At 47.7% G+C, this 27,664-nt stretch overlaps 3 protein-coding genes across 13 annotated transcripts in view; 2 read left to right on the top strand and 1 right to left on the bottom strand.

Moving 5' to 3' along the window:
- Positions 1–3,670, top strand: part of LOC101938432 (two pore calcium channel protein 1-like) — a 30,300-nt gene extending 26,630 nt beyond the window's left edge. For both annotated transcript variants that reach the window (XM_005311260.5, XM_042846495.2), the window contains 3 exons: positions 163–276; positions 1,211–1,329; positions 3,020–3,670. In XM_005311260.5, the coding sequence (XP_005311317.1) occupies positions 163–276; positions 1,211–1,329; positions 3,020–3,165 (379 nt within the window). In that variant the 3' untranslated portion in view covers positions 3,166–3,670. The remainder of the gene's footprint in view (positions 1–162; positions 277–1,210; positions 1,330–3,019) is intronic.
- Positions 3,671–4,893: 1,223 nt separating this feature from the next.
- TMEM178A (transmembrane protein 178A) lies at positions 4,894–18,103 on the bottom strand. 5 transcript variants are annotated; one of them, XM_065589850.1, is made up of 4 exons: positions 17,574–18,103; positions 8,906–9,019; positions 7,647–7,784; positions 5,474–5,776 (listed from the first exon to the last, which is right to left on the bottom strand). In XM_065589850.1, exons 1-4 carry the CDS (start codon positions 17,962–17,964, stop codon positions 5,535–5,537), a joined length of 885 nt encoding a protein of 294 aa, XP_065445922.1. In that variant the 5' UTR covers positions 17,965–18,103; the 3' UTR covers positions 5,474–5,534. The 5 variants fall into 5 exon arrangements, with proteins under 5 accessions (XP_065445923.1, XP_065445922.1, XP_065445921.1 ...); XM_065589849.1 differs by having other exon boundaries at positions 7,647–7,787; XM_005311263.4 differs by lacking the exon at positions 17,574–18,103 and adding an exon at positions 10,032–10,116.
- Positions 18,104–21,712: 3,609 nt separating this feature from the next.
- Positions 21,713–27,664, top strand: part of MAP4K3 (mitogen-activated protein kinase kinase kinase kinase 3) — a 126,249-nt gene continuing 120,297 nt past the window's right edge. For 2 of the 6 annotated variants that reach the window (XM_005311265.5, XM_065589852.1), the window contains exon 1: positions 21,726–21,959. In XM_005311265.5, the coding sequence (XP_005311322.1) occupies positions 21,858–21,959 (102 nt within the window). In that variant the 5' untranslated portion in view covers positions 21,726–21,857. Of the gene's footprint in view, positions 21,960–27,664 lie in introns of all 6 variants that reach the window. The other 4 variants (XM_042846491.2, XM_065589853.1, XM_005311264.5 and 1 more) reach the window with 3 other exon arrangements.

The raw sequence follows: 27,664 nt of genomic DNA on the forward strand, positions 1-27,664 counted from the left end.
CATTTGTACTGATGGGCCATGAATTCCACAGTCTGCTATGGCAGAAATCCATTAATAATGCAAGGGCTTACTCTGCAAAAACATTGGGCATGTTGCTGTTTGTATAATCCTGCCTTTTCTTAGCATGTCTTTCCCCTTTCTCTCCCCCCCCCCCCCCTTCAGTATTCTCATAGCATTTATCCTAGAAGCTTTCTTTGTGGAGTACTCCCTGGAAAAGAGTGAAGTAGAAACTGCCATTGAGAGGAAAATTCAAGAGCTGGGAGTAGGAATCCAAGAGTAAGTAAACTACAGGGGAAACGTGGTACTTTGTGGGTGGGTCTCTCAACACATCCATTACTGAAGGGAAGTGTAATCAGATTGTCCTTCGTGATGTGCAGCTGAGGGATCTAGGTTTCCAGAGTCTCCTGGGTGAGTTCAGTTCCATTTCCTTGTGGTGATCAGATGCCTTGGACAAGAAACAGGTGTCTCTTCTGCATAGGCTCTTACCTACGCTCCACTTTCTCTCACATTCCCTCCTGGGCGCACACACATAGCTCACCTGCCTTTGGCAGAGAGGGGTGTTCAGGGAGCTACTTTAGTGAAATCAATAAAACTGCTCTAGTCACTGTATTCAGAGACGGTCCGATTTCCCTCATTAGACAGGCTGAGTGGCTGCAGTGGGCATCTGCACTCTGATTGAAAGGTGTGGTGGTAGTTCCTTTAAACCCTAGCCTAGAACGTGGCTTGGGCAGGGGAGTGTGAGCTCAGGGAGCTGACTTAGCCCCTAATGGGCCAACAGCTAAAATGAGACCCTCTCTGGACAGACATCTCTGCTCATTCCCAGTCGCAGGGTGGGAGGCAGACCGGCACCTGCCTCTTGCTGTAAGAGGCCGGCATTTCACTGACCCCGTTGGAAGACTGTCAATAGCAGCAGTTGGTTGTATGTTTAGAATGGGGAAAGGTTGCTTTCTCCTTCTCCCTTCTCTCCTGACGTTGGTATGGGAGTTCTGCTCCTGCATCGTAGGGTCTGCTCCATTGATTCTGAGCCATGCTCTGCTTTGCATGCAGAGGGGCCTTTGGGGGAGGGACTGCTGGGGCTCCAAGCCCCAATAGCAAAAGCCTGGGAGAGCCAGTCCAGTCCATGAACTTGTGGAGAGCACTGGAGTGCATTTCTAAGTGGCTTCATAGGGATATATATATATATATATATATATATATATTTTATTTAAAGGGAAGAACTGCGTGATGGTAAACTAATAGACAACATGGAAACCAGTGAGAATGACCTCGGAGGGGAAGAAATAACCAAGAAAAAGTCTAAAGGGCTGATGTTTAAAATAGCTTCTAAAAGTAAGTCCATTCCCGAAGGCTCTTCTCTGGGGAACGAATCCACTGCTGAATTCTCTGCTTGTCGGTCAGGTCTCTCGTGATTACAAATATTCCAGGGCGGTGAACTGCTGCTGGAAGACCCCTGGTGCTGACAAACGGAGATTTACTGAATTGCTGTGAATTGGTATTAATCAACCCACAGCAATGAGTCAGTGAGTGCACTCTCGCAGGCGTGTGTGTGTTAGGTGCAGTGTGCCTCTACCCAACTGAGCCCCTCTCCAATAGCCTACTCGTGCACCGTTGCCATTACAGGATGGCGTGTTAACTTGACCATTTGGGGGGGAAGAAAAGAAAAGCTTAGTGGGACTGTAGAAGAAGCCACTCCTGGTGAGATGAGCTGTTCAAAACCTTAATTCTCCCCTGATCTCATCAAACACAGATGTCCAGGGCACTTCCAGTCCCAAGGCAGGGAGGGGAGCAGCCCTGCATTGGGGTGGCAGGGGAAGCTGATATAGGTGTAGCTGTCTCTGCAGCTAAAACCCACCTAGATCCCCTTTAAATGGCAGGCTGGGGCCAAGGAGTCTCTTTAGGAATATTTCCAACATGGACGAGAAGATATGTGAGTGAAGTATGATGGGAACTGGCAGGGCTCTTGGCTTGGCAGTTCATAGCCCCGGCACCTCTATGCTTGCTGCATCAGTTATGAAAGTTAAATTGCTTGAGCCCCCAGCACCTCTTTCATCGGAGCACGCCCACATGTTTGTGCCATATTTGATCACAATCAGGCCCAACAGCCAATCAGAATGCAGTTTGGGGCTTTTGGGCATCCCCACTCCGATTCTAATAGTGTTTCTGCTGTTTTTATTGTAGCACTTTCTTTGTCAAGCTCCTGGGCTTTACAGCATGCGCTCGTTGCCTGCAGTAGCTACTTACACAAGGAACAGTCTTGGTGGTTCAGCTTCTCCAGATGTTAGGAAGCCTCTTTGTTGCTGTTTTCTCCTTGTATCCACTTCACTTTTATCCTGGCTGAGGCTCTTTGGTAACTCTTTGCAACTCTTACTGCTTGGTTTAATGCTCATCCTTCCCTCCCAGAAACTCTCTCCCTGTATCTTGGCTGTTTCCTGTTGAAGCTCACTATAAGCCTGGATTCACTGTTTAACACAAAAACTGACTGAAAGCCTGAGTCTAGGGGCCTCATATGGAGCTCCCTGCTTCAAGTGCTCTATCAAAACTAACAGGAGTACTTGTGGCACCTTAGAGACTAACAAATTTATTAGAGCATAAGCTTTCGTGGACTACAGCCCAAATCTATCAAAACTGCTTCATTTAAAAAAATCCCTTGAACGGGCAGCAGTTAATGAAAACTGTTTGCTCTTTCAATGTGGATTTGTTCAGGATGTTCAAATAGTTATTGGGCAAAGTGCTAGAAAATGTGTTGTAGGGACCAATCCTACAGAGGGAGATTCTCACATGTATATGGTTTTTATAGTGGTAAATAACACATGCTGATTGAAAGAGCTGCCTTTGGTTGCTGGGGAATGGGGTGTAAGCCGGCAGGGTAGACACCTCAGTGACTTGTCACCCAGTGAGCAACATATCACAAAATGACTTGACTTGACCATTCAGCCTTTGAGCATAAAGTAGCCATTCCCTTGATTTAACTAGCCGAGGCCAGTAGAGAAACCAATGTATTTTTTTTTTCTTTTCTCAGGGTACAGAACAGTTGACGCTTTGCTTCAGCGTATGTTTGAGGCAGAGATACTACCAGAAGATGATGGGCCATCAGTGGACGAAATCTTAAACCTCTCCCCTGCTGATGTTTACCCAAAGAATCCCACCTTTGACAGCGCTGCATAGGGTGGAGAACAGAAGGGAATAGAAGTGGAAACACTAGTTGTCTCTATTAATTCTTAAGAGATCTCTGCTCTGACTCCAATTCATACAACTTTGGCACTGTCATGTACAAGATCCTTGGAGTTCTAGAGCAAGTCTGCACAATGATGCTCTTCTGCACATTGGACGGGTTATATTTAAAGTGGCAGCAAACTGGTAGCACCCTGTGTCAGATTGGTCAGTTTTACCGGGAGTAAAAGTCCACATATAAATCCTGGAAAGGCAAATATTTCCTAAAGGGAAAGCTCATGGAGTGTTAAGAGTGTGCATCTTACTTAGATAGCTCGGTAAGAGATCATGCTACCTAAAAATATTGTAGCATTACATATATTGTTTAAAAGTCTGACCTTGTTAAGGAATATTTAGCTACTTATAACTGGAAATTTTCTAGTACAGTGACTTTAGATGCACTACCAGTCAAGACTATATGGATAAATGTGTAAGCTAAAATAAAAATGATTGGCACAAAGCTCCTACTTAATGTGCTATTTCACTAGCCCTTGCCATGACATGCTTTCAAAGGGCTAATTAACCATGGCAGCTAAGTGGGGGGTGGGCAGAGGTTGGCCAGTACCTTAACCTTTCTCAGCTGCTAATATTCCACAGCTGTGGGCAAATCCAAATAGCCTGAAACACTGTTCTGCAGAGAGGTGCGTGCAGATGAGCCTCTCACTCGTTCTCTAGAGTCTCTGCTTTTTTCAAGAAAGGCTCTAGCTGTTCTGGTTGCAAAGAAATAGTCATGTCAGGTCTCCAGACTTTACTGATGCAGAGATGTCTGCCTGATTTGTGCAAAGAGCCTCATACCATCATTCATTAAAGCATGTGAGGAAGTATCCTGCTGTAAAGAGACACCCAATCTACTCTGAGTAAGCAAGCACTCCTTTGGGATAAGCCTGTATCAATACAGCGTGGGTGAGAAGGAAGGTATAGTTGATTTCACTTTCATACAGGGGCCCACACAGCTTTCCAAGACTTGCCCGAAGGGTGGAAAGGAACAGGTTCTTCACCAGTAGTTCGTGGAGGAAGTTGCCTGTGTACATTGATGCTTGTGGGATGGGGGAGGCGCTCACCAAGAGCCAACTTTGGGTTCTGTCTGGCAATGCACAGTCTCCCTCTTCTACCCCCAAACATTTGAAGCTGAGGTTACAAAAGGGACATCTGGCCCCTGAATGCCTCTGTTCCTTCTGCTCACTCACAAAGGTCTGAGCCTGGAACAGTGGCTGAGGGCAAGGAGGGAGGACTGTGAGAGTGCGCAGGGCTGTGCTTTCATGCTGCAGTTGCAAATGAAGAATCCTTACAGCTGGGGGAGGGGGGGGGGAAGGAGGAGGAAGTAGTGCTCATAAAGGCAGTGGCAGGAGCTCTGTTCAGAGTCTGGAGGCTTAAAACCTGGGAGCCAGAAGTTAGATTGCCTTTCACCGCAGTCTGGTGAGAACCAAGAGGGACACTCAACTGGATCTGTGACTACCCTATCACTTGAAAGCCTGCTGTAATGATTCACATTCAGGTTTGAGTTACACCACCTTCAAGAGAAAACCCAGTTCTAAGCCCCTAACTTCTATTCAACACAAACACAGTGTTTGCAGAGGGAGGTGTTTTACTACTGAATTGTAGTTTAACACAAAGATGCTGAAGCTTCACAACAGAGGTAACTTCCAACAGTATCAGTGGGAATGAATGAATTTCTCATCTATATAAACCATGAACATTTTTAGTTACTTATAAAGTACAAAGGGAAATGAAACCAAGCAGGATTCTTGTTTTGACAAAACATTCATATGGGGTACAGGGGAAGAGACTGGATCTATCTGACAGCAAAAAACTAACAAACCTCCCCTAAATTCAAGTCCAGAAGAAGCTGCATTAAAGTGTATTAAGCATGATCCTATGGAAAGAAAAGCATATTTTTCTGACTCAGACTCATTTGGCAATGATTTTTTTCCCCTCTGATAAGTTACTTTATTTACAAACATTTGAAAAATAGAAATAGCCCTAAATTCTCATCCCAGCTTTTCCCAACCATTTAACTTTTCCTGTGTGAATAGCCTCATCCCCTTTCAGACACATGTATACACAGTATTTTGACTGAAGCAGTTGATACCCCTACTCTTCTTGTCCTTGGGAAGGTGTTTCCTTTCTTTGATTTCAGTCAGCTAGAAAGCAGAACAGAACGCCTCTTGTTTCCTGACTGGTAGATTTTGAAGGATCAGGTATTTGTGCATGGAACCCTGAATGTAACTTTCCTTTCACTTTTTTTGTTTTTGTGGTAAGTCCTTGCACAATATTGTTCGCCTGTCCCTGAACAAGGGTAGAGAATTTCATCTTCTGAGAAGCAATCATACAGAAGAGTTTCTGGCAGACTTTAGATGAATAATCTTGGTCCTGCTAACAAACGGATAAGCAGCACAAAGACATCCTGCTGCTACTATAAATCCTAAACTGCACCAAGCACAAAATATAGACCAGCTGTATCCATGTTCCACATCATCAGGAAGACTATATATGAATGTTGGTAGACGGTTTAGATCATATGATATACTTGCTGCATAAGTGCACAGAGAAATAGTGCAAAATATTCCTGCGAACAAAACATATTCTCGGGGTTAGTAGAGTTATACAGCCTGGGATAAATAAAAGAGCAAACACATCCCTGTTAAACAATAGTTTATATAATCAAAAGACTAGGCAAAAGCTGTTTTCTTACTTGGATAGAACATGTGGTATTAATGCTGGCATTTACAATGTTTCAGGGTCTTATCTGACTATACAAGGCTTTGAGCGCTGGCTCTGTATTTTAATTATGAACTTAATGTAATTTCTTGTAGTTCCTACTTGGAAAAAAGCTCTCAGTTTATACAAGTGGTTTAAGGTTGGCTGCAGTTGTTACCCCAGGAGAATTCTTTTAGAGCAGGGGTGTTAAGTGCCCTGCATGTGGATTCGTGAGGCCTGCTTAACATATTCAGATTGGAGACTCCTCTTTTTGCACCCCTGAAGACCCATGGCTGAGAGCAGCCTCTTCACACCTCACAAGATCCATGGTGGGCTAGCTGAGGTAATTGTTTTGTATGCACTTGACAAAATCTAGTCTGTGCATGTCATTTACTCAACCATGCATCCCCAGCATAGCTCTGATGTGGAAGAGTGAGCTCCTCTCCTCTCAGCCACTGCACATCTGTCTGCAGGAGCTCGACTCCCTGTCCAGAGTGTCCCTCCTGGGTCGGCAGCAATCTATTGGGCTAGATGTTTCATTATGCAGTGAAATTAGCTATACACATATAGTCACAATGAATTCTTCCTTAGGCTTGCACTTTACAGGTTTATGGAATAAAATCTACATGCTCAATATGTGGTTTTCAGAGGTTTATAACTTGGTCAAATCAATATACATTTCCTCCAGACCAGGGAAAATAATTGCTTCTCATTAAGGGCTTTTCCCACAATGAATTTAACCTTTCCTACCCTTTGACATTTTTGCTATTTGCAAAAAAAAATTGAAAGACTTTTTTTTTTTTAATAATAGGAACCAAATAACACCTGTCCACCTTCACTCTGAAAAAACAGCCGAACACTTTTCCTCAAACTTCCCCAAAAAGTTCATTTTTAGGAAAAGACCAATGACAAAAAGCGGTAACCTGAGGGGTGAAAGTTTCAATACGTTATAAATGACTTGGACAAAAATAAAATGGTTACACTGACTTAACTATACGACTGCTGCTTTTGTTGTAATTTAGACTTCTCCTTTGTTGTTTTAAGGACAGAGTTAAGAAGGAATGGGGGGGAGGGGAACCTATTCCCTAGTCTTCCCCACTAACATGAAGTTAGGGATAGATTTTGCCTTTAGACCCAGTCTTGTGCAAAAGAAGGGGTGTAAACTGCACCCCTCCAGGAGTAGCCCTGGCAGACGCTGTAACTCCAACACAATTTAGTCTCAGCCTCCCTCTTTGCTTTGGAAAGAAATCATTTCCCAGCAAATTATGACACCCTCCCATGCTGTCTCAGGTTTGCTGGCTGGTAAATTGAAGGCAAGGGACCAGCGCTCTGCCCACTCTTCCCCATCCACATGCTCAAGCAGGGAAATAAGCAATGGCACAATGCCCACGTGCCCCTGCACGCCTGGTCCTAGAGTTTGCATAGTCTGTGCAAGCGCTGTAAGGGAGTGCTCTTACCCCTTCTTTCTCCCAGGCACGGGTATGCAGCGTGAAGGACAATCTTTTTATTCCCTTTTTTGGAAGAAGAAATTAAATGGTCCCTTTCGGTTTTCATACAGTACTCAGAAAAATCTTGCCTGCTTTTTTGACGTCTGCCCGAATAGCTGCAGTGGAAAGTCAGTTCTAACTGGAAAGATCAAAGGAAGGTGTTCTCTGCTGGTGGATAACAAGCACAGGCTACCAAAGAGAAACCTAATCAAGGGCTTCATTTGTCATTAGCACACAAAGATGGCACAATACCTGTCATAAGGAATAGAAGGCCTGCCACGTGCTGTGTGAGGCTTTCCTCCCAAAAGAAACTGACTGCCGCTACGATGCATCCACAGACAAGAACAGCAGCTGCCATGCCCAGAAAACCAGCCGTGATTCTTCTTAAATCTGCTTCCGTATCAGAAGTAGAGCAGAGATTAAACACCACCCTTTTGCTTGGAGCAAAAAAGAGAGTGGCAAGGAACTACAGACAAACCCTATTGGCAAATGCAAGGTAATGCATATTGGAAGAATCTTTCGAGCCACTCATAGGCAAAGCTTGGTTCTAAGTTAATTGTAACCACTCAGAAGAAGGTGTGGGCTCCAGAGTGGATAGCTGACTAAACAACCCTCCTCAGTGCGTAGCAATGGTTAAAAGAGCAAACAAAATGTTTAGATGGAGATGCAATGGAACAGAAAGTAATACTGAAAGTGTTCTAATGTCACTACTGCACCAATGATGTGACCTGACCTGGAATACCAGTTCTGGTCACCCCATCTTAGAGAACACAGCAGATAATACAAGTGGTTCAGAGACAGACAACAAAAAGGATTAGGGGCATGAAAAAAAATTAACTTTAGAGTGAGAATGAAAAGATTGGGACTGTTTAGACAGGAGAGGAATAAGAAGGGACTTGACAGAGGTAGAGAATATAGTGAGCAGTACAGAAAAATTAAACCAGGGGTTGGTTCCTATTTACCCTTTCTCATAACACAGAACGAGGGGATATCTAATGAAATTGCGAGGCAACAAATTTAAAATAGATAAAAGCAAATACATTTTTACACACTGCGCAGTTAGCCTGTAGAACTCATTGCCAAAGACATAATTTAGGGCAAGAGTTTACCAGGAATCAAAAAAAGATTGACCAATTACATGAAAAACAAGAGCGTCCAGAGTGACATCAGATGGGATTTAAAATTAAAAAAAAAGATTTAGAAGGGATATAAACAGCCATGCTTCAGGGCATAAGCCAACTTGTAAAGGATGGGGGCTAGGAAGATATTTACCTGTAGGTAGGTTATTCCATATTTGCTTACTATGGGATTTCTTACCCCTTCCTTTGAAGCGTCTGATACTGGCACTGGCCAGAGAGAGGTTACTGGTTAGACAGAGCCCTGGTCTGATTCAGCATGGCAAACCCTATCTACAGACCAGCGAGTTGTCTTGCTTTTTCATGTGAAACACTGACAGAATTATGGAGAAACTTGTACGTCCCCAGATGAGAGCTGACAATTCGTGTACTTACGAAGCAGATGCCATTCATCTTGCTGGATGGTCTTGGTTAAGTTGAATGGAATATTTCGTAAGCGCATTGGCTGGGAGAAGTGGTATTTGATAGCTGTGCATCTCTGAACAATACCTTCAGGAAAGGAAGAAAGAGACTTCATTAACCTGCCGGCTAAAAACCAAGCAGGTTCCCCCAGAGAACACTGTGTTAAACACTGACAGCTAGGCTGTAAATTGTCTTCTAATACAATTAGTCCACACTTCCTTCTCTCCATTTGCTCTCCCCGTGCCCACAGACTACCTCGCTGCTTCGACCCTGCACTGAACACCCAACGCCCCCTCTCCCTACAAATGGCAGAAGCTTGATGCTAGTGAGAGATATGCAAGCCCCTCAGGCTGGGAGAGTTCACGGGCACATGGATGTGCACACACCCACCCGCTGCTCTGAGTTCACTCTGGGGCCTTTTCTAAGCAGCCCTCTCCCCCCACGAGATGCTGGAGAGGATCCAGACCCACAAGATCCCAGGAACTTGGGGTCAAATTTTCAAAAGCACTTAAGTGATTTAAGAGTCAAAGTCAATTTTTCAAAAGAGATGTAGGCAATTAGGAGCCCTAATCTCATTGAAAGTCAATGGGATACAGACGGGACATTGACACCTAGCAACCAATGAGTCTCGGATAAGGACTTCCCCATCTCTCCTTAGAGAACAACAATCCCCCGGCTTGAGATCAAAGGACTGGAGAGGTACAAGGTGGGGGGGATAAGTGTTGGCTGCTGAAAGGAGTCGGGACTCACCTGGGGTCTGACAAAGGAGGTCAGACATAGAGTGAGACCTTGAATCAAGGGGTTCCCTACAGCTTGGCTGGGCTCTGGGCTAACCAGACCTTTAACCTTCAGTTCTCTATAATACCCTAAGGACTTCCTATGCTGTGTTCCAGATGACTAATAAACCCGACTGTTTGGACAGCGCTGGGTGAGCGTCACTGCAAATAATGGGCGAGGTGCATGAATCCCTGCTGAGTGGACAAGTCTCCATCAGGGATCTGTCTCAGCTGGACTCACTGAACAGAGCTCACGGTATGAAGTAGAGGTTCTGCAGGCCCGGAGGTCCAGTCTAAGGAGGCAGTGAAGCCATGTGGCTTACCTTGGAGGAAAAGGGAGACACACTGAAGGGGTTCCTCCTAGAGACTGATCCAAAGCTGGGGACACAGCACCGATGCTGTGAGTCTGTGATGGGAGGGAAAACACATGATGCACCCCTGTCACAGTATGTAGCAGCTGCTTCTCCTGTGCGCGCTCCCACAGCACATGCAGAGGCACCCTGTTTGGCTGTGCTCTCAGCAGAACAAATGCCTACAAGATCCGCCACTGGCGGTGTTCCCTGGCACTCCCCAAAAGGGGCTGTTGCTTTAACAGCCAGTCCCTGGCCCCGTACAGATAACCCCATGTTTGCTGTGCAATAAGGCAGTCTGGCTCCATTGCAAGGAAGCTGAAGTGCCCAGTGTATTGCCCTGACATGCAGCTGCATGGCTGTTCTTAGGGTCTTATCGTGCAAGGTGCTGAGCGCTCTCAGCTCTCACTGATTTCAGTTGGGGCTTGGAGTAATCAGCCCTTGGCAGGATCCAGCCCTTATCCGCTAAGCTCAGTGACATTGGGACAGGTTGCATAGCATCACTGAAAGGCTTTGTGACAGAAAAACCCTGAGCAATTCTGCGGTATTTGTGAGGCAAACCCGCAGCCGGACCCAGGCTGCTTGCTCAACTGCACCAACGCGTTCCGTAAGCAGCACCTGCAGTGACTCAGCCCTAGACACGCTGCAGCCGCCTGTCCCTGGGCAGGGCCTGGGTCAGATGCGTCTGTCTCGTCTATTTAGATTGTCAGCTCTTTGGGGCAGGGAGTGTTTCTTCTTTGAGGGGCTCTGTGCATTTCCCACTTGTGGGCTAATGCGCCCTGGCTTCGAGTGCAAATGCCAAGAGGAGAGGGAGTCAATGCCACAGGCGTGAATGCACAGAGGGAACTCCCGAAGAACAAGAATTACCAGTAAGTAACCTTTCTTTACTCTGTGTGTGTGTGTGCATGCAGTGTCCAGCACAAAGGAGTCCTGCTCTTGGTCGGGGCCTCAAGATACTATTGCAATATAAATAATAATGAAACTAAACTAGTTGCACCAGGAGCTGAAATTGAATCACCCAGGAAGGGGATGGAGTAAGAGCCTTCCCTCCCCTTGCCTTGCCCAAGGGCATCATGGACAGGTCAGAGGACAACCAGGCTACTACGAGAGGTGCTGAATTGTAGGAAGCATGAGAGCTGGAGGGAGATGGAGTCAAGGAAGGAGATGGCTGAACCCAATATGTGAACTTTGTCTCATATCCTCAAAGGTGTTTAGGGGCCCAACTCTCATTGGTTTCACTGAGAGTCAGGTGCCTAAATACCTTGGAGGATCTGGAACCTTCCTTGTGAACCCTTTCTACCAGCACCTAGCCAGTGAGGGGACGTGACCTTAGTTGGAGCACTGGAATTTACTATTCTCCACCCACCACAATGGTTCCCTTTCACTGTGTTTTTAGTTAAGATGCTTTTGGGTCTCAGACTGTTATGGGGGCAAATTCACTGTGGTCCATTTTCAAAAGGAAACACTCTTCTGACCTCTAGTCAGATGCACAAGAGGAGCAAACTTGGGACACTCAGTCAAGGTGACATCCAAGAGTTACTGGTTGTGGGAGATCAGCTGGCCACATGGGATGGCAGGAACTGGGGACCAAATGTTACTGACGTCCTTTTAGTTTAATTTACTATTAAAACAGATTAAACCCTTTTAACTAAAAGGAGACAGCATATGGAAAATAATGGGATGTGAGGTCGTGATCTGAATTTAACTATTCTGCAAAGGTGAAGGTGGGTTTTTTTTGAAGTGGTAAGCAGCTGTAAATGCATTTCTTACTAAGGGTAGGGCAGCGCTTTAAGGTGCTGTGCGGCACCAGCACTGGAGAAAGTTCTGCCTGTAGAAAACCACCCCCATGAGGGGAATAGCTCCCAGCGCTGGTGCACTGTCCACACTGGTGCTTTACAGTGCTGAAACTTACATCGCTCAGGGGGGTGTTTTTTCACACCCCTGAGCGAGACAGTTTCAGCACTGTAAAGTGGCAGTGTAGACAAGGCCTATCACAATTAATATGAGTCTCAGGAAAGAGGCATATGCCTGAGAGAGAGGTGATATTTATGGAAAGGAAAAAGTTACCCGTCTGCAGACACAAGGATTACGTGCTTAGGTTAGAGTTCAACTCTATGGGAATATCTATAAAAGGTCCTCTGGTGCTAGTCAAGAGTTAATGGGATGGACACACCAATGTAAAACTGGAGAGTGAGAGGACATGCAGGGCCTTTGTGATTTCTCTCAGTCTACCTATTAATATTGAAAGATACTCTCTGGGACATTTTGAGATGGATCCTCAGCTGGTGTAAATCTTCATATTTGCACTGAAGTCAATGGAGAGATGCCAATTTACTCCAGCTGAGCTGGCCCTTGGACTTTAATAAGAAGCCAAGAATGTTGGCTGCAGAGAACAAAATGTCATTTTGGTTATAAACAGAGGCATGGGGAATGGGTTATGAGCAGGGCTGGCCCTGAAAATACAACATCCATCCCAGGGAAAGTATTTGCATGTGCTCTAGGGTGTAGCTGACTCCAAATCCAAAATGTTATCCCTAAAGGCACAAGCAATGAAATGTCACAATGAGTCTGCTGAGTATAAGCATAAGAACACTTAAAGCAATATCTATTTTTGCATTTCTCTACTAATTTGCAAGTGTATTGCTTGGCTTAAGATGGTATGAACTGCAGCACTTAAATGTGCATCTTCATTGCCATAATGAAAGCTATTTACCTTATTCTCAAGCCAATCTGGTAAATGAAATTTTGTGTCTTCCAAGGCACACCTCTGAAATGTTTCATTAAGTTACAGATATTTTGTGCAACATTCACTGCACCTAATGTTAACAATATAACTACCCTCTTCCTCTACACAAGTGGCTAAAGAAGATAAAGTGATGCTGCCCACCCTTTTGAGCATGAAATAGTGTATTACACATTATTTGTTGCTGTAATTAAAAGGTTTATTATCTACTTATATAATATCAAAGTTAAATATTAGGAAAAACAAAACTAACCAACCAAATAAAAAACCTGCATTAAGTCAATATGTGTAGTTTGAAAATGTTTAATCTATTGCTGCAACATAAAACAAAAATTTGTTTCCCAATATGTACTAAAGAAGAACATTAGCCCATGTCTACGTGACATAAGGCTTGGCTGTTCTACAAAGGTCTAATTTAACAGATGACAATAAAGGGAGGAAGCAGAAAAGTCACATCTCAGATTGGGGTGACAAATGATGCAAATGTCTGTTGACTATTCCTTTAAATTTCTGAAGGGACAGAGGTGTTATTATCTGGGCTACATTTATCTTTTTCACTAAGGAGGAACAGAGGTTCTACTAGAAGACCAGTGCAGATTTTTACACAAAGAGGAGATGTACAGGAGGCCTTGGAAGGCTGCTTCAGGTACACAGAGAAGTGACAAAAAATGGCCTACTTAATATTAGACAGCATATACTCAGCCGTACACAGCAGCATAACTGTGGGAGCAGTGGAAGAGCAGCTACTGTAGGGAGTGGCCAGCTACTCCTGCACATAAAGCATTGGCAGCCAATCCCAGAGGGAGGATGGGGGCTGAGGGCCCTGCCGAAAGGGCCAGAGAACACCCCAAGGGCCATAGCTGGATCTCCTCAACGCCAGTGGCTCACAAAACAGGCAGTTCTGCACTCACTCCCTCTTCCATCACCTTGAACACACCAGTGGATCAACTGCACACTTGTCACTCAAGAGATGTCAGCACCAGGTATTTGTACACCTCTCTTATTGATCCTCAGGATTTCAACCTGCCTATGGGCTCCCCTTCTTCTCACCAGCCCGCAACTGCAGATTCAGGATTAGCCATGGAGCAAGGGTAAGTTTCAGTGTGGCCAACCTGACCCTCCTCCCGCATCGTGATATCTCGTTAATGCAGCTGCAGGTGCTGCTCTCGCCGTGCCCAACCACTGTGCAGCTCATGCTAAGGCCTGAGAGTAACTACTGTCCCCCATGTCTCTGATGGGCAGGTCACAATTGTAGCATGGGATGGGGAGTACCAGCCCTGGAACTCGGTTCCACCTCTGCTCCGCTGTCATGTACTGCTGGGCTTCCTTGCTAATGTGCAAGGGCTTTGGACGAGGGCAGTAGGCAACCTCCATGCAAGAGGTTCTCTCCCAGAAAGAGCCTTGACCTCATTACAGTCCTGCACTTGGCCCACTGCAGAGTCATTCAGTTCAGCAGAATCTCTGTGCCGTCTAATTAATATGTTTATCCCAAATAATTTAACACTCTGTTTAATCTAATATTTTCTGTACGTTCCTGGAAGAAAATTAACAGATTTCACTCACATGGGGCAACGTCATGAAGGAATCAGCCTTTTGTTTGCACGAAGAAGCAGATGTGCAGTTTGAACCTTACCACTTCTCAATTTTATTCTGCATTTGAAATAATTTCAGCTCAACGACAGTAAATTGAGGACAGAAGAGCAGGAGCAGGCGGCAACCTGCATTTCCACCAGAGAGTCATCAAACAATACCTTTCTGGCTGGATTTTAAATCCTGCCATTTCTCATTCAGAAGTAGAGTTAGGCCCAGAAGCCTGAGCCGGGCAGCCCCTGGGCCAGCAGCAGCAGTTTGGGTGTGTGTGAGTGGGCTCAGGGCTAGAGGTGGCGGGGGTGCTTACGTCGGGGTGGGGGGCTTCCTGGCTCCCACAGCCCTGAGCTCCTAGGCGGCAAAGGGGCAGGGGGAGCTCTGCACCACACACTGCCCCCACCCGCAGGCCCCACCCTTGCAGCTCCCATTGGCTGTGGCTCCCAGCCATTGGGAGCTGCGGCAGCTGGTGCTTGTGGTAGGAGCAGTGCACCGAGCCCTCTGACCCCTCCGCTGCCTAGGAGCTGCCATGACACGGAGCCGGGTAGGGAGCCCCTGTCAGCCCCGCCAAGGCACTAACCCTACCCCCCCCCCCCCCCCAGCAACAGTGGGGGTCCAGGGCCATGCTGCCCACCCCGCGCCCCCACCAGTGGGTTCCCCTGGCCCCCTCTCCTAGCACCCACGGTGCCCCCGGACTGCCCCCCCCCCCCGAGCCCCCCCCCCCGAGCACTCGCAGCCCTCCACCCAAGTTTCAGTCATGGGTATTTTTAGTAAAAGTCAGGGACAGGCCATGGACCGTGAATTTTTGTTTACTGCCCGTGACCTATCCGTGACTTTTACTAAAAATACCCATGACTAAAACATAGCCTTACACTCAGACAATACTCTATGCCCATGTATCCTCCCTCTCGCCCGGCACGCGCACACACACACACACACACACACACACACACACACACACACACACACACTGAGGGGGAGGAGGCGAGAGGGTGGCTGGTGCCAGTGTATTTGTGGCAGTGGAGGGGAAGCCAAGCGTATGGTGCCATTTTATTTGTTGGCATACCTCTCAAACATCCCTCATTTTGAAGTATGTCATTCACTGCAGGCTGAAAAATAACTCTATCCCATGCAAAGCTGGTGCCCTTCACTGTCATTACTGAAAATTAACAACATCAAAAATAAAGAACCATAAGGACGAGGTTATGGGACGAGGCATGTACAGTAAAGGAAGGAGTCCTACTGCAATTTAAGTTGCTTGCATGAATAATTGTTGTGTGTTTCATCCTGAGTCTGTGTCACACACTGTCTCCCCACATGTGGGCCTGGCTAGAGTGCGAGGTATGCTCATTGGTGGTAAAAAGAGCATATATGGTGCCAGCATATAAGAGGGAACAGGCAGGGCCGACGAGAGGGTGGGAAGCAGGTACAAATTACCAGGGCCTGGCAGTCCGGAAGGGGGCCTGAGGCCCGGTTTCCCCGGCTGTTTAGCTGATCCACCCTTGCCAGGGGGTCTGAAAATTTTTTTTCACCGGGGCCCGAACCCGCTCTCGGCGGCCCTGGGAACAGGAAGGAGAGGCAAAAGGGTCTCTAGAAGGGGAGCCTACTACCTGTATATTTTGGGGCTGGGAGAGGAGAAATGGAGTGCATGGTGCCCCCACACTGGAGGGAGAGAAAGGGATACATGGTGCGGGTGCACTGTGGGGGCTGAGTGCAATGGGATCCCAGTACTGGAGATGGAGGAAGGGTTTATAGTGACTGTGTATGGGGGAGGACTGAAGAGAAAGAGTGGTGCCTTAGTATCTGAAAGTGCATTGTGGGGGGAATGCAAGCTGTTACATGGTTCCTTTGCACCTGGGAGTGTACAGTGCCCGTGCACTGTGGGGGGGATGTGTGAGGTGCATGGTGCCTATGTACTGATATAAAGGTGTGCATGGTTCTTGTGCACTGGAGTAACTGGAATGCATGGTACCTGTGCATGGGAGAAGTGGAGGTATGTGGACCCTGTGCATGAGTGGAGTACCTGATGCACTGGGAGAGAGAAGAGATGCACGGTGCATTGAGGGGCACATGGTGCACATGTAGTAGGAGAAGTTCTTGTGCTTTAGAGAGGGAGGGAGGTGTGTGACACATTGGGGGATGCACGGTTCCTATGCACTGAGGGATGATGGGGGTGCATAGTGCACCATGCCTGTGTACTGGTGGGTGAGAGGATGCAAGGTGCATGTAGATTGGTGGGTAAGGAGGTGCATTGTTTATTAAGGGATGCATAATCCACAGTACCCATGCATAGGGGATGTGGGTGCACGGTGCATTAAAGGTGCACAGTGCCAATGCATTGCTAGGTCAGGGGATACATGGTGTTTGGGCAGGGGAGTCTTGGATGTACATAGTGCCTGGGCACTGATGGCACTGGCGATGTATAGTACCTATGCAGTGGGAGTTCATGGTGTAGTAAGGGTGCATAATTCACATGCATTTGGAGGTGCATGTTGCCTGTTCGTTGGTGGTGAGGAGGTACATGCTGCCTAAAATTGGTGGGTAAGAAGGTGCATGGTGCTTTGGGGGATGCCCTGTACCCAGCCATGCACAGGTGGTGAGGGGTGCATGGTGTGCAGCGCTGTGCACTGTGGGGGGGGGGTCGGGTGTTTGGTGCGTGGCGCCCATGCACTGGGGTGGGAGGGGTGTGTAGTGCCCATGCACCATGGGAGCAGTGGGGTGCACAGTACCCATGTACTGGGGTGGGGAGACGTTCAGTGCCTGTGCATTGGGAGTGGCGGGTGTGCACTGCCCATGCACTGGGAGTGATAGGTTGTATGGGGCACAGTGCCCTACCTGAAGGTGCATACTGCACAGTGCCGATGCAGAGGGGTGCTGGGGGTGTATGCTTCACTGTGTCGTGCAGGAAGGTACAGGGAGTGTATGGTACACAGTGCCCAAGGCTGAGGATGCATGCTGCATAGTGCCCATGAAGAGGGGTGCACAGTGGCCGTGCAGGGGGATATTGGGGGTGCCAGGCGCTCAGTGGCCGTGCAGGGGGATATTGGGGGTGCCAGGCGCTCAGTGGCCGTGCAGGGGGATATTGGGGGGTGCAAGGCACACACTGGCCATGGGGGAGGGTGTTGGGGGTGCAAGGCGCACAGTGCCCGCCCGCAGGGTGCCCGCTGCCCGGTGCCGCGCTCCCTCACCTCTCTCCACCAGGCTGTCCAGGTCCGGGTCGATGCCCAGGTAGTAGCATTTCCTCCACAGGCCGGCGTAGGTGGCGAAGAGCGGGCGGGCGCAGCCGGACTGCAGCACGCCCAGCCCCGGCAGCGCGGGCCAGCGAGCGGGCTCCGGGCCGGCGGGGGGCGGCCCGGCGCGGCGGGGCAGGCGGCGGCGCAGGGGCAGGGGCGGCAGGGGCAGCAGGCGGGGGCGCTGGCCGGGGCGCGGGAGGCGGGCGCGGCGCTCGCAGCCGGCGCGGTGCCGCCGGGGGTCGGTCTCGTACCAGTGGTCGGAGAGGAGGGCGGTGAGCAGCAGCCCCAGGGCGCACAGGCTGAGGCACAGGCTGAGCGCGCTGACCAGCGCCCGCCGCCGCCCCATGGCTCCGCCGCGCCTCGCCGCGCCGCCCGCTGCCCTCACGCCGCCGGGCGCCCGCCGCCGCAGCCCGGCCACATGCCGGCTGCAGCACAAAGGACAGCGGCGCCGCCGCACCGGCCCGCCGCGCGGCCGCCAGGGGGAGCCGGGCTGCTCCCTCCGAGCCCGGCTCCGCCCCGCGCCGGCCCCCTGCCCAGAGCCCGCCCCGGTTCCCGCGCCCTGTGCCCCCTGGGGGTCCGGGACCAGCCCCAGGGCCCCCCCACACACCGGGGGGGGCGTGAGGGGCGGAGTCACAACCCCCCCCCCACCCGTGGGTGTATGAGGGGCGGGGTCACTGGGTCCCTCCCACCCGTGGGTGTGTGAAGGGAGGAGTCACAGGATCCTGGGGTGAGTGAGGGGTGGAGTCACAAGGTTCCCCTTTAAAAAGCAACAGAGGGTCCTGTGGCACCTTTAAGACCAACAGAAGTATTGGGAGCATAAGTTTTCGTGGGTAAGAACCTCACTTCTACAGATGCATCTGAAGAAGTGAGGTTCTTACCCACGAAAGCTTATGCTCCCAATACTTCTGTTAGTCTCAAAGGTGCCACAGGACCCTCTGTTGCTTTTTACAGATTCGGACTAACACAGCTACCCCTCTGATACAGGGTTCCCCTTTGGGTTTGTGAGGGGCAAAGTCACAGGTCCCCTGTGTGTGAGTGTGTGAAGCGGGAGTCATAGGGTCCCCTCTCACAGGGTCCCTCTCCGTGGGTGTGTGAGGAGAGCTCAGGGCTGGGAGGAGTCCAGGAGTCCGAAGAAGTCACAGGCTCCCCCCCATGAGTGTGTCAGAGTCACTCACAGGTGGGAGAGTCACATGGTCCTCCTCATGACTGTGTGAGTGGCCCAGTCTGGCTCATCTGTGTGTTAGTATTGTTAAAATAGTTATTAGCTTTATGGAAATGTATTTAGTGTTCAGACTTTATGAAATGCTTGTAAGTTGCTGCATCAGTAATCTCACTTATAATATCTGTGTCCCATGCTACAAGATAATATTTAAATATTTGCTCTAAAATTGTAAACCCCCATAGTTAGGAGAAAAAAGAAGAACAGGAGTACTTGTGGCACCTTAGAGACTAAATAAATTTGTTAGTCTCTAAGGTGCCACAAGTACTCCTGTTCTTCTTTTTGCGGATACAGACTAACACGGCTGCTACTCTGAAACCTGTCATTATAGTTAGGAGAGAAGCGTTAACAAGTGTGAAATACTAGTTTACCAAAGGGAAGTGTTATCTCCTGACCAACAAAAGAAGACCCATAGACACCAGACAAGCCATTGTGGAACATCAGAGGACAAAAACTTTGTTGATTGCTTCCCCCCACACCCATGAAGAAGAGCGGTGCATAGAGACTCATCCCATCAGCTTGCGCTCTGGGGGAACCGAATAAAAATCCCTGTCAAGAAAAAATTGTTATCCCTATGCAGCCTGGACTTCAGGGAGAAGGCAAGACTTCTAAGCATAAGCAAGGGATCCCTGGATGTTCAGCTTGGGTTAGCCCTAGAGGACATAAACAGCTTGCGTATTACCGCAGCTTCTATGACCTTTTGGAATCTAAGATTGTAAGTAATTTGTGTGGTATGTTTACTTGCTTTAACTTTGTAAATAACTTGTATTTATTTTTCCTAATTCATAAATCTTTAGTTAATTTATGATAGGAGTGGCTACAAGTGTCTTTGGTGTAGGATCTAAAGTGAATTGACCCAGGGTAATGGGACTGGAAGTAACCTGAGTATTGTTGTGATTTTTGGTGTAAGGGATCATGTATTGTAATGGCAAGATTACCTGGGTAGCAAGACAGACTGGAGTTCTCATGCGGACTATCTGTGGCTCTGTGTTGAGGTTGTTGTAATGCCTTAATGTAATTCACACTTGGTTGGTGAATCTAAGTATAGAACTTACAGCCAACTTAGGGTTTGTGCCCTACTTCTTAGTAGTCTGCCCTAAGGTTGGTACTCATGCTCATGAACCGCTCCAGACAGCTTGACACATCCCATGCATGAATGGGTGAGGGTCACTCATAGCTGGGGTGAGTCACAGGGTCCTCCCTGTAAGTGTGTGAGGGCACTCACAGCTACGGGGGGAGACACAGGGTCTTTCTCATCCATGTGTGAAGGATGCTCACGGCTGGGGTTGGGAAGGGGGAGTCACAGGGATCATTCCCCCCTCCCCCCCCGCTTTTCTCCCTTTGAATTCTGGTCCCATCTCCTGTTTGTCTTGGGAAACTCTACGGGTGACTGGAGAGCTGCTGTGTTTAATGTTGTGCCCACAAAGTGCTGTAATATAAGTAGAACTGGGGAAAGAAGTACAGGTAGTCTTGCTGGCCTGTTCCATGCTACCAAATTTCACAGGGTCTGAGTATGGCTGGGATCAGTTATGCTTGCTCAGGGGTTCTCAAACTGGGGATTGTGACCCCTCAGGGGTCACAAGGTTATTACATGGGGGGTCGTGAGCTGTCAGCCTCCACCCCAAACCCCACTTTGCCTCCAGCATTTATAATGGTGTTAAATATATTAAAAAGTGTTTTTAATTTATAAGGGGGGGTCGCACTCAGAGGCTTGCTGTGTGAAAGGGGTCACCAGTAAAAAAGTTTGAGAACCACTGTGCTTGCTGATGTAATACTGAGTGCTGTATACTGGGGCAATGTCTACACTACAAAATGAAGTCAACCTAACTTATGTCAGCATACAGCCACCACAGTAATTACATTGTTCATGCATATCTACACTTTGCTCCTTGTGTCAGTGGTGTGTGTCCTCAACAGGAATGCTTGTATTGATTGTACTCTCAGTGTGGGGCATTGTGGGATGGCTCCTGAAAGCCAGTAACAGTCAATGTAAGTAACACAGTGAAAAACAGACAATGCATTGACCTAACTACATTGATCTTGACTCTACGCTGCTCGCGGAGGTGGAATTATTATGTTGGCGTAGTGGGGTGGTTACACTGGTGGGAGCAACATTTAAGTGTAGACACTTCCAAAGTTAGGTTGATGTAAACTGCCTTGCATCAACCTATCTCTGTAGTGTAGACCAGGCCTGGGCAGAGCAACCCGGGCTGTTTGAGGGGGGATAGAATCTTGCTGGGTTTAGGGGTCAACTGCCCAGGAGAGTGAGTGGGGGCAGAAGGAAACTGCCGCAGGCAAGGCCAGTGAACAGGGATGGGATGTTGCTGGCCACAGGGCCCAGCACAGATTGGGTTGGCAAGGGGAGATGGGTTGTTGGGTTTAGGACCAGTGCAGCCTGGGATGAGTGGGATAGGGTCTCTTGTTGGGTGTAGGGTCAGCCCGGTAGGGGGCAATGATCAGGCCAGGACCTTGTTGGGTGTAGGGGGGTTAGTGCAACCTGAGGCAATGACTGGGACGGGGTCTTGTTGGGAGTGGATGAGGGTCAGTGTGTCCCGGGGAACAGGACAGGGCCTTGTTGAGTTGGGGGGGGTTGGCGTGGCCGGGGGTTGGGAGTGGGTCAGGGCAGCCCGAGGAATGGAGAGCGGACTGCCCCCGGGCTTGTAACGTGTTGGTTTCTCAGTTATTAGCCGTGGGTAGCACTGGGGAGCCCCAGCCCCAGGCGCGCCCCACTTCTGCTGAGCGCTCGCCAGCTGGGAGCCACGTGGGCGGAGCCGCCGAGTTTGGGGCGCGCACCGCTCTCCTCGCCCCGCCCCATGCGCGCGCGGGGCCGTAGCGTCCCCGCCCCGTGTCGCTGGGCCCGGGGGGCGAGAGGCGCGCGAGCGGGCGCATGCGCACGGCGTCACTCAGTGCGCCATGTTGGCTGAGCAGGCCGGGGGGCGGCGGTGATCGCGCCTCGGTGTCCCCCCTCCCCCAGCCGGCCCCTCCGGTGACCGAGCGGGGCCCCCAGCCTCGGCGGCGCCATGAGCGTGGGGCGGGTGCGCGACCTCTCCCGGCGGAACCCCCAGGAGGACTTCGAGCTCATCCAGCGCATCGGTAGCGGCACCTACGGCGACGTCTACAAGGTAGCGAGCGGGGCAGGCCCCGCAGCGGGCAGCGCCTGTCAGCCGCCGGGCTCCCGCTCCCGTCCGGCCGAGCCCCCTCTCCGGGCGGCCGCAGGGGTTGGGGTCCCCGGCTCCTGTCACGGGGGCCTTCCCCGCCCCCGAGCCTCTCCCAGCCTCCCTCCTGGGCGAGGGGGCAGCCCCCGGCATAGCCCTGCGCAGCGACAGGCGGGGGCGCCCCGGGGGTCCAGGCTGGCTGGGCTTTCCTCCGCCAGGTGAGCTGACAGCCAGCGGAGCCGCCTTGTCACTCTCCCCGCCCTGCCAGAGCCTAGGCTAGGAGGTGCCCGGGCTAACTTCCCAACATGTCTGTCACGGGGTTGTAACAAGCCCGCTGCCTTGCGTGTGAGTGAGTGAGAAACCCGTTCTGGTGGGAATATGCATGGAAGTGTTTGGATTCCCCTCCGCTTCTCCAGAACAGCTTGTTCAGGTCTGGGCAAACACTTGGCCCGGTTCTCTGGGGTCCAAGAAACCAGTTCGACTCCAGATTTTGTCACTCGGGTTCCTTTATTTGGTATACAACCAAGCTATGGTGACCGGTTTCAGAGTAGCAGCCGTGTTAGTCTGTATCCACAAAAAGAACAGGAGTACTTGTGGCACCTTAGAGACTAACACGTTTATTAGAGCATAAGCTTTCGTGGACGACAGCCCACTTCTTCGGATGAGTTGATCAGGCTGAAGCTTAGGGGTGGGTCTAGAACGGGGGTTCTCAATAGGCGGACTGTGGGCCGAATCTGGACACATTTGTATGAAGCCTGAAATCTTGTTGTTTATTATCATCATTGTTTTTTATTATTTTCACTGGAGTTTGGACCTTGACTATACATTGACCAAGAAATTTGGACCTTGACAAAAAATAATTGACTACCCCTGGTCGAGAGCATACCACACATCAAAAGTTACACAGCAGCACTCTCCCTTCGTATACATTTACACATTTCATTGCATTTACTATACTTTAGATCATACATTTTTGGATAGTCTTGGTCACTTTGCAGGACCCAATCGCTGTACCGCATGCTTGGTCGATGTGCTGTTTATGTAGAACGTGATCTTTACATCATCTCTACATTTCTAACTTACCTTGTCCACTGTTAGTAAATGGTTCCCTAGATGTTCTCCCACTTATCTTAGTTGGCTCAGACATTCTTTTTAAACCCAATGTTCTGTTTAGCTCCCTAATTCTATCCTCCAAGAAATGAGACCTCCCTTCAGGTGTTAATTGCTCATTTCAGTCAGACCTCAGCTACATTAATATGTCAGCATCACATTTTTGTTCAAATGCACCAGGAAACAAGTAACAGAAGAAAAAGGATAACACAACCAAATAGGATATGAGCACAGTAGCATATCTAGCACTGTATTAATAACCTCTGAACACGTGTACAGTAATTTTTCAGAGAATCTATTATTAAGCTTTCACCCACATTTCCATTTAAAGCCACATAATGCATTCTCTAAAATTTTAAAGAAAAGTCAAATTGATCTGAAAATGGGTAGATAAGGTCAGCATAGAGTTTGTGTGGAAGAACCTGAGCATTTCAAACTAAGCTGTTCTGAATTGCTCATGCCGAGGAGAAAACTTGTGAAAGGAAAAAAGGTCCCATCACTTAAAATATGAGACGTTATTAAACCTTTTTGGAGTTCAGAGTGAGATGACAGAGGGTACGTCTTCACTACCCGCTGTATCGGCGGGTAGCAATCGATTTATCCGGGATCGATATATTGCGTCTCGTTAAGACGTGATGTATCGATCCCCGAACGCGCTCACCGTCGACTCCGGAGATCCACCAGAGCGAGCGGCGGTAGCGCAGTCGACGGGGGAGCTGCGGCCATCGATCCTGCGCCGTCTGGACCCCAGGTAATTCGATGCAAGATACTTCGACTTCAGCTACGCTATTCGTGTAGCTGAAGTTGCATATCTTGGATCGACCCCCACTCCCCCCCCGTGTAGACCAGCCCAGAGTGGTGTTGGTGCACTTATACATTGCCAGCATGGTGTGCAGACCCCTTAACTGCATTCTGACATAATTTCAACACCATTTTCACCTCTGAATTTAGTGGGGAACAAGGATCAGACAGATGAATATGTTGCTTGCTTCCTTCAAAATGACCTTTAGCTTACAGAATGTTCACCTGGCTGGGAGTCAGGAAACCATGAGTTCTAATATCACCTGTTCCACTGATTAATTTGTTAAGGTGAAGGTAATTTTGCTACTGTATAACAGCGTCTTCTACTCTCTATACCCCTCCAGAACATGAGACTTCAGAATGTAAACACAAATGTTGGAAAATCAGGAAATACTTGGTTAAGCATACCGCTTAAAAGAATGTCTGTTATAATACCCTCCCCAGTTAAGGCAATGTTAACCAGACAGATTTAACTTTGCTCCCTTAAAGCTGCCACAAGGAACTCACTAAATTAGCATGAAAAAAAAAATCCATAATCACATTACCATTTTGTGTCCAGCACAAGTGGCATTACACACACATTTATTTTACTTTGTCTCCATATGCTTGCATGTGTGTGGGGCAGAACTAAACTTTCTGTGTGTTGTGTTGGAAGTTTTACCTTAACATTTTTTTGGTTTTCTTGCAACACTAATGTTCTTTTAAGGTATATGTGGGGGGGGGGACCTTCACTAAGCATTTCTGGCTTTCTAATGTTTAATGCTCTGTTGTGTGTGAGCAACACTGATTCCACCTTAAATTTTTTTAATTGAATAGTCATAAAACCAATTTAGGTTGGTGTGCAGAATCTCAGTTATACCTGATCTCATTGAAATATTAACACAGATTTTGGGCTCTTTTTGCCAAATCACCTGCTCTTAATGGTAGCTCTCTAGAAAATGAGCTTGTTTTTCCCTTGTCCCTGCTCCTTATCTATATGCTAATATCTAGTGTGATTAGGCTTGTGACTTTTTCAAAGTACATTTACTCAGTGTTCAAGTCCTCCCTCAGTGTGCTACTTGGAACCTGGCCGAGCTTTCTTCCAGTGTAGTTCATAACTTTGAAATGGTTCCAGTAACTAGAGTGATTTTTTTGGTTTGTTTCTTTGATCAAGTGTTTTCAGCATTATAAATGAGGTATTAAGATGTATGCAAATCAGCAAACCTGGATCAATTGGTTAACCTTAAAAGATATGACCTCAAACTGTAGAATGAAATTTTTCCAATTATAATATGATTATTTATGTATGTTACATTTAAGTTGTTTTGGATTTCACAAGGGTCTGTTGGGAGCAGTAGGGCATTGGCTGAGTCATCATAATCTTCAGTTCAGTGTTCTGTTGGTGGCTAATAAAGTCAGTACCATTCCTGATTTGATCTACCTTCAGACATATAAGTTCCGTTCTGAAAAATGGATTCATGTTCACCATGTACATGCAAGTTCCAGGATAAGATTAAATTAGATTCATTGTGTTGTGCAGGTTCTTTTATCTCTTAGGATTGGAGTTGGCCAGGTTTATTGTTCTGCCATTACTTCAGTATCCATGCAGTTGTGACTACGTGGGCGTTAACTTGGGATCGGGCTGCCATTATATTTGTTGCCTTCCTATGGGGACAGTCTCCGTAATGTGGACACTCTTGCTACTTGTTGACCTGACCCCCTTCTCTCCCCCCCCCCCCAAAAAAAAAAAAAAAAAAAAGGTTTTTAAGTTATTGAGAAGGTAGAGTCAGGGCAATGTGGTGTCTCTTGGAATCCTTAGATTTCCTTGTCTTTTTTTAATTGGATTTTCAATCTGGATATACCACTGTATGGTCACTATTTTCTTTATAGCCATAGATGTATTTAGTATGTTACAAAAATAGATATGTAGCTGTGTTTATGTTAGAAAAAATGATGGAGTGCTTGCCCTGGATATTTTACAATTTAAAATAAGAGTAGGTAGTATGGACAGAGCTGAGGCGAAGGTGAAGAGAGATGAGGACGTGGGTCAAGACAATAAGATCCTGCTGTTGTTTGGGTCAGTTCTGTTATTTATATGGTGTCCAGAAATGTGCTAGTGCACATTATTTGAGGGATACACCGTTTTTCTTATAGTTAATACATAAGGCTACATTTGATAAGCCCCCTTGAAGTGGGTTTTGAGAGAGGAATTGGAGATGATAATGGAATGTCTGTAAAAAAGGATGTGTGAGGTTTTGTGTTTGTTCTGCAATAGTTTCCATATCAAATATGCTTTGTTTATAGGGAAGAATATATCTTTTCTAACCAGCAACCATGCAAACTCATTCCAGAATATGCAAATTAAGATAATAAAAGTATTGCACATCAAATTATGAGGAGAGTGCCTTTCTCCATTGAAGCTATATTGCCTTGATGGTTTACATAGTCATAACTCATTAGGTCTGTAAATGGAACTTCGTAAATATTTCTGTGGAGGATGCAAAGCAACATTAGAATCTTCCTGCCTTTCCCAGAGCTGTGTTGTGTCTGCAGTGCTAACCAGAGTAAAAAGTAATAACTTATTTATGTTTCCAAAGATAGCAGATATGACCTTGTCTAAACACAGAGTGGATCTAATGAGTAAGATATTATCATTTTTAGTAGTAGAGCTGTACTTCAGAGATTCCTGCAGGCAGCATCTCAGAGGTACCCTATGGATGCTTAATTTTAACTTGTGGTTTCATCATGATATTAATCAGTTTTATATACCTTAATAAATTTGCCATTCAAGCCACTTAGTCTACTCCATCAAAATTGCTTTCCTGGTTGCAGTCACCTCTGCCAGGATAATTTTTGAATTGGATCCTTTTCCATCAAATCCCGTACTCCACCTCATTTGTGGAATTCCACAAGGATCAATTCTCTTTCTGGTCCTTTTTAATATCTATGTGCAACCACAAGGTGAAGTGGTCAGATGACATGGATTCAAGTGCCAGTAATATGCAGCTCTACTACATACCACCACTCTTCTGTCACCAAGATGTTCTGGTGCTTGGACAAGATCAACTCATGGAGGAAGAACAGCTGGCTGAAGCTGAATCTTTGCAAGACAGAAATGATGTTGGTGATGAGGAAGGCATTTTGAAGAGTTTGTAGTCATTGTGCAGTTCCCTTTGGTTGAAGGTACATAGCCACAGTTGCTCTGTTTCTCCTGAAGTCTAAGAGAACTCTTGTATTGCTCACTAACTCTAAGCTCTCGCGTAGAAGCATCTGTGAGTAATACTTTCTGTCATCTCCAGTTGGCTAGGAGACTCGTCCTATCCTGGTGGATGATGACAAGGCCTCAGTTATTTACACCTTTCTGATCTCTCTGTTGGACTACAGCAACACAATGTTTCTGGGCATGATTTAGTACTTAGAAAACTCCAAGTAGTACAGAACACTGTAGTGCATCTCCTTTGTAACATAGGCTACTGCAAGCACATAACCTGTCCTTCGCTCTCTAAATTGTTTTCCCACATAATTTCAAATCAAGTTCAAGGTCTCTGTCCTTATCTTTGTGGTGGTCCATGGCTGGCCCCAGGATTTCTAAAAGACCACCTAAAGCTCTGGGATTAAGACTGTGGTTGACAAGCATACTTCTATGGCACAGTGTTTTACAATAAGGGTAAAACACATATGTTAGAGACACAGAACTTTCTTGGGAGCTAGCCTAAACTCCCGCAGGAACTAAGGACTATCCCAAACCTCACCACTTCCAAATGCAAAGTGCATTTCTTTGA

The sequence above is a fragment of the Chrysemys picta genome, chromosome 3, assembly GCF_011386835.1.
Source record: "Chrysemys picta bellii isolate R12L10 chromosome 3, ASM1138683v2, whole genome shotgun sequence".
Lineage (NCBI taxonomy): Eukaryota > Metazoa > Chordata > Testudines > Emydidae > Chrysemys > Chrysemys picta.